This window comes from Entelurus aequoreus, linkage group LG02, assembly GCF_033978785.1.
Source record: "Entelurus aequoreus isolate RoL-2023_Sb linkage group LG02, RoL_Eaeq_v1.1, whole genome shotgun sequence".
Classification (NCBI taxonomy): domain Eukaryota; kingdom Metazoa; phylum Chordata; class Actinopteri; order Syngnathiformes; family Syngnathidae; genus Entelurus; species Entelurus aequoreus.
Genome location: NC_084732.1, coordinates 84,224,211 through 84,230,210, shown reverse-complemented (window position 1 = coordinate 84,230,210; position 6,000 = coordinate 84,224,211). Strand labels below are relative to the sequence as shown.

Genomic DNA, 6,000 nt, shown 5'->3' with positions numbered 1-6,000 from the left:
CCAGAGTCTTCAGGTCCACTTTGCTCAGCTGGTTCTCGAACTGTTGTCGAAGTTGCCAAGGCAGGTCGTTGTGGCTGCAGGATGAGAGGCGACAACAACAATAACGTACTCACCTGTAAGTACTTCATAACAGCAACATTTCAGTACTCACTTCTTCATCATGAGGTGAACGTGACAAAGATCTCACCCGTCGACGAGCGGCGTCTCAGACATCAGTTTCAGAGCTCTGCTCATGTTCAGGTCCTGGGCCCGGGTGACCGCCCCACACACACCACACACAAAACCACTGACTCCGCTAACATTTTGGAAACTTGCACACAAAAATGTCCTCCTCTTTTGCAAGCGTGTCTTTAGAAACAATCTCCTAGTATCAGAGCTCCGACTGTCTTGTTGGTCATTGCAGCTTTTAATGTCATGCAGCTGTAAAACCATATTGTTGGTTCATGTATAGTGACTCTGAGGGACAGATGACACTAGTCTGAGGACATCAGGACACACGCAGGTATGAGGGGCCGTTAGGGACATTATTCAGAATTACCTCTTACATACACTACTGAAATGCTCTCACATAAACAACTGAAATGTTTTTTCTCTCACACACACTACTGAAACACTCTCACACACACTACTGAAATGCTCTCACATAAACAACTGAAGAGTGTTTCAGTAGTGTGTATAAAAGTGTTTCAGTAGTGTGTGTGTGTGTGTGTGGGTTTGAGGTGGGCAGCGCGGGGTTAAGGGGGGAGGAGTATATTTATAGCTACAATTCACTGAATTTCAAGTATTTTATATATATATATAAATAAAATAAATACTTGACTTTCAGTGAATTCTAGCTATATATATATATATATATATATATATATATATATATATATATATATATATATATATATATATATATATGTGTGTATATATATATATATATATATATAAGGGCTGGGAATCTTTGGGTGTCCCACGATTCGATTCAGAATCGATTTTTTTCAATTCAACACGATTCTCGATCCAAAAACAATTTTTTTTTTTTTTTATGAAAACAATACACAACAATACCATAATAATGCAATACAATTTCAAAACAAAACCCGACCCAGCAACATTCAGAATAGCAATAAACAGAGCAATTGAGAGGAGACATAAACATGACACGGAACAATCTAAAAGTAGTGAGACAAAAATGAATATTATCAACAACAGTATCAATATTAGTAACAATTTCAACATAGCAGTGATTAAAAATCCCTCATTGATATTATCATTACAAACATTAATAAAAAAATAAAATAAAAAAATTAACAATAGTGTCACAGTGGCTTACACTTGCATCGCATCTCATAAACTAAATGTCTAATGATAATGTCAATGAGGGATTTTTAATCACTGCTATGTTGAAATTGTAACTAATATTGATACTGTTGTTGATAATATTCATTTTTGTTTCACTACTTTTGGTTTGCTCTGTGTCATGTTTGTGTCTCCTCTCAATTGCTCTGTTTATTGCAGTTCTGAGTGTTGCTGGGTCGGGTTTGGTTTTGGAATTGGATTGCATTGTTATGGTATTGCTGTGTATTGTTTTGTTGGATTGATTAATTTAAAAAAAATAAAAAAATTTTTTTTTTTTTTTAAAAACGATTTTTTTAAAAATGAGAATCGATTCTGAATCGCACAACGTGAGAATCGCGATTCGAATTCGAATTGATTTTTTCCCACACCCCTAATATATATATATATATATATATATATATATATATATATATATATATATATATATATACACACACATATAAATACTTGAATTTCAGTGTTCATTTATTTACACATATACACACATAACACTCCTCTCTACTCATTGTTGTATTTGAAAGTGCAACATTTCGCAGCCAGTAGCACAGCCTTTGAAGGAGCATAGGTATGGGCATTGTAATATTCTGGATTGGAGTCAATAACCAGGCGAGGTGACGAAGTTATGTCTCGTTACTTCATACTTCAGAACCGACTCCCACACTTGCCGTCAGGGTGCGCAATACAACGTAAACCGTTGGCCAACCAAAAAGTAACCACAGAACACTACACGGTATAGTGTTCTGTGGTTACTTTCTGGTTGGCCAAGCGGACGTGACGACAGGCTGTCCTCACTCAGGTCCGCACGAACCTGGAGGGGGCGTGCCTTAAGTCCGGCTGGAAATCGGGAGAATTGTTGTCCCGGGAGATTTTCTGGAGAGGCACTGAAATTCGGGAGTCTCCCGGAAAATTCGGGAGGGTTGGCAAGTATGTGTCTGATTGTACCGTGCGTCTTAGTTGTAGTTTTCGTCAACACATTTGGAGGTGTTAAAATCGCCATCTAAAATTGCTAATGCTAAACAGTAACAAAGCCAATGTATATTAGCATCAAGCTAATGCATGATGTATGTGTTATGTATTTTATAGTGCGTATATATGTTTTTTAATATTAGCTTTATTTTGTGGTGACACCATCGGGTTTCACCGATTCCCATGTCTGAAAATCTTTGCGTGATCTGTACACACGGCCAAAATAGAGCGTAGAAATACGCAATCTTTTTTCTTTTAAAAATAACATTTACAGTGAAAGTTACTTACGCGTATTCCACCCTTGCTGAGCCGACACAACTTATTGCGCCCAACAAACTTTGTTATGCCCATTTGATTGTAGACTCTTACTGACACCTTGTGGCGATATGAAAATACTACCCTTCATTAGTTTAAGCACTTCCGGGTTGACGATGTCAGTTCAGTTCATGAGACAATGAGAAGTAGACAAGTTGTGTTAGCTCTTACAAGCCTTGGAAAAGATAAGTATGTAGGTAAACTGTTTAAAGGCCTACTGAAAGCCACTACTACCGACCACACAGTCTGATAGTTTATATATCAATGATGAAATCTTAACATTGCAACACATGCCAATACGACCGGGTTAACTTATAAAGTGCAATTTTAAATTTCCCGCTAAACTTCCAGTTGAAAACATCTATGTATGATGACGTATGCGCGTGACGTCACTAGATAAACGGAAGTATTGGTACCCCATTGAATCCAATACAAAAAAGCTCTGTTTTCCTCTCAAAATTCCACAGTATTCTGGACATCTGTGTTGGTGAATCTTTTGCAATTTCTTAAATGAACAATGAAGACTGCAAAGAAGAAAGTTGTAGGTGCGATCGGTGTATTAGCGGCTGGCTGCAGCAACACAACCAGGAGGACTTACTTGGATAGCAGACGCGCTAGCCGACGCTAGCCGACGCTAGCCGCCAACCGAACGGATGATCGGGTGAAGTCCTTCCGTCGATCGCTGGAACGCAGGTGAGCACGGGTGTTGATGAGCAGATGAGGGCTGGCGTAGGTGGAGCGCTAATGTTTTTATCATAGCTCTGTGAGGTCCGGTTGCTAAGTTAGCTTCAATGGCGTCGTTAGCAACAGCATTGTTAAGCTTTGCCAGGCTGGGAATTATTAACCGTGTATTTACATGTCCATGGTTTAATGGTATTGTTGATCTTCTGTCTATCCTTCCAGTCAGGGGTTTATTTTGTTTCTATCTGCATTTGAGCCCGATGCAATCACGTTAGCTCAGTAGCTAAAGAGCTTCGCCGATGTATTGTCGTGGAGATAAAAGTCACTGTGAATGTCCATTTCGCGTTCTCGACTCTCATTTTCAAGAGGATATAGTATCCGAGGTGGTTTAAAATACAAATCTGTGATCCACAATAGAAAAAGGAGAAAGTGTGGAATCCAATGAACCCTTGTACCTAAGTTACGGTCAGAGCGAAAAAAGATACGTCCTGCACTGCCTCTCTAGTCCTTCACTCTCACTTTCCTCATCCACGAAATTAATGGGGTAATCGTCGCTTTCTCGGTCCGAATCTCTCTCGCTCCATGGAAAACAATGGTAGAATGTGAAGGGTCTTTCCTCTGGTGACGTCACGCTACTTCCGGTATAGGCAAGGCTTTTTTTTTTTTATCAGCGACCAAAAGTTGCGACCTTTATCATCGTTGTTTCATCAAAAATATGGCAATATCGCGACATAATCAAGTATGACACATAGAATGGATCTGCTATCCCCGTTTAAATAAAACAATTTCATTTCAGTAGGCCTTTAACTTGTTTATATAAATCAATATTAAGCTGGAAAGTGGTTCAATTTGATACTAAGATGTTTATTGAAAAACGATTTTTGTGTACTGTTTTAATGGATGTTTTGAGGACTTAAAATGGCTGCCAGTCGTATATTTCCACCATCGAAATAGTTTCAACACAGCAGTATTTGTTTGATGATAATGCTGTATATTTGTGTGAAGCTAATATTTACATATTGCGTATTACATTTCAGTATGTTATTTGAATCACATAACTTATACATTTGTCATTGTATGTATTTCAGTTTTACAAAAAGAAAAGTCCAGTGCAAGACAAAAGTAAAGATACAAAAAAGACAAAGCAAGATCAACAACAATAAAGAGCCTAAATGGATTCATCTGTTTTGGAACTTTTTTAGAACGTCCTGGATTGTTTGTTAGCTGTCTGCCAAGCTGTATAACCTCAACACGTATAGTGAGGGCAGAACAAACTTTAAAAATGACACGCTCGCACATATAGTTGTAATTCTCTGTATTCATCACTTCAACTTTACACGACAATATCTTGTTTTTTTTGTTTCGCGTCTCTTAAAAATGAAAGGAAATAATGGGCCCACATTGCACAAGCAACATAAATCACACTTAAAACAAGCGAACAAATCGATTTGCTCGAATGTGTGCTGGTGACTGTGACCGACAACCCTAAGAAGCAGTGAAAATGATGCTGGCGTGCAAAGTCAGCGCTAACAGAAGAGACATCATGCTAAGCGAAGCAACACTTCCGCTGTTGTCGGAACCATCGCCGGTGCGACACGGGTTCTGCACCTCCTTGTCTGGGATGGGAACATCATCGGGTTTGTTTCCGCTCAGACGGTCACGAACCTGACGAGCAACAATAAAACTGTCAGGGCCTGATCTACTAAAAGTGTACTAAAACACGTGCAAACTTGATAGCGCACGCAAAGCTCATCTACTAAATTTGTGCGTCTCTTAATTTAGCGCTATCCATTTAGCGTGTTTGTCGTCATCAGAGGTGGGTAGTAACGCGCTACATTTACTCCGTTACAACTACTTGAGTAACTTTTGGGATAAATTGTACTTCTAAGAGTAGTTTTAATGCAACATACTTTTACTTTTACGTGAGTATATTTATAGAGAGGAAACGCTACTTTTACTCGGCTCCATTTATCTACATTCAGCTTGCTACTCGCTACTGATTTTTATCGATCTTTGTTTGTTTTGGTCTGTCAGACAGACCTTCAAAATAGGATCTGTGCATGCCTGCGTTTCACCAATCAAATGCAGTCACTGGTGACGTTTGACTCCGTTTCACCAATCAAACAGAGCCAGGTGGTCACGTGATCAACTGCACATAAAGTTTCAGCGGCAACAAGCTTAAGCTTACATGAACTCAACGTCAAATTTGAGGAAGCACATCGCGGTAAGTAACGTTAATAGATATTTTGGCTGTCACCGTGGGCTGATGTTAGCTTCCCTGCTATGAGTCACTGTCAAATGTACATCGTGTGGAGACATTTATTAACACACTGCAGCCTCATAGAGAGACAGACAAAGACACACAGTCACACACACACACACATGCATAGAAACACCAATCAGTGTGTTCCCAGGTGCAGCCCACACCTATCAGTTTATGGTTGGCGTAAAGGCTAACTTGTTATTTTCCTTTCTAATCTCTGCCTACTGAGCCTATGGTGCTGTTAAGTTATTGTGGCTCAATTTGCCTTAATTTTTTAACGTTAATATATTATTATTTAATATATATTATTGTTTTAGTTGCTTAAGAGATATTCCTGGCTCTGAATTTGCTCATTGCTATTTTTATGTTTTTGTGCATTATTTGTTGCCGTCATCATTAAACGAACAGGTTACTCATCAGTTACTCAG

The 6,000-nt window shown here is 38.9% G+C and overlaps 1 protein-coding gene across 3 annotated transcripts in view; it reads right to left on the bottom strand.

Annotated features, from left to right (window-relative positions):
- Positions 1 to 4,476: 4,476 nt before the first annotated feature.
- The window catches only part of dpep1 (dipeptidase 1), a 43,051-nt gene continuing 41,527 nt past the window's right edge, over positions 4,477 to 6,000 (bottom strand). For 2 of the 3 annotated variants that reach the window (XM_062033572.1, XM_062033564.1), the window contains one exon: positions 4,477 to 4,974. In XM_062033572.1, the coding sequence (XP_061889556.1) occupies positions 4,795 to 4,974 (180 nt within the window). In that variant the 3' untranslated portion in view covers positions 4,477 to 4,794. The remainder of the gene's footprint in view (positions 4,975 to 6,000) is intronic. The other variant, XM_062033554.1, reaches the window with a different exon arrangement.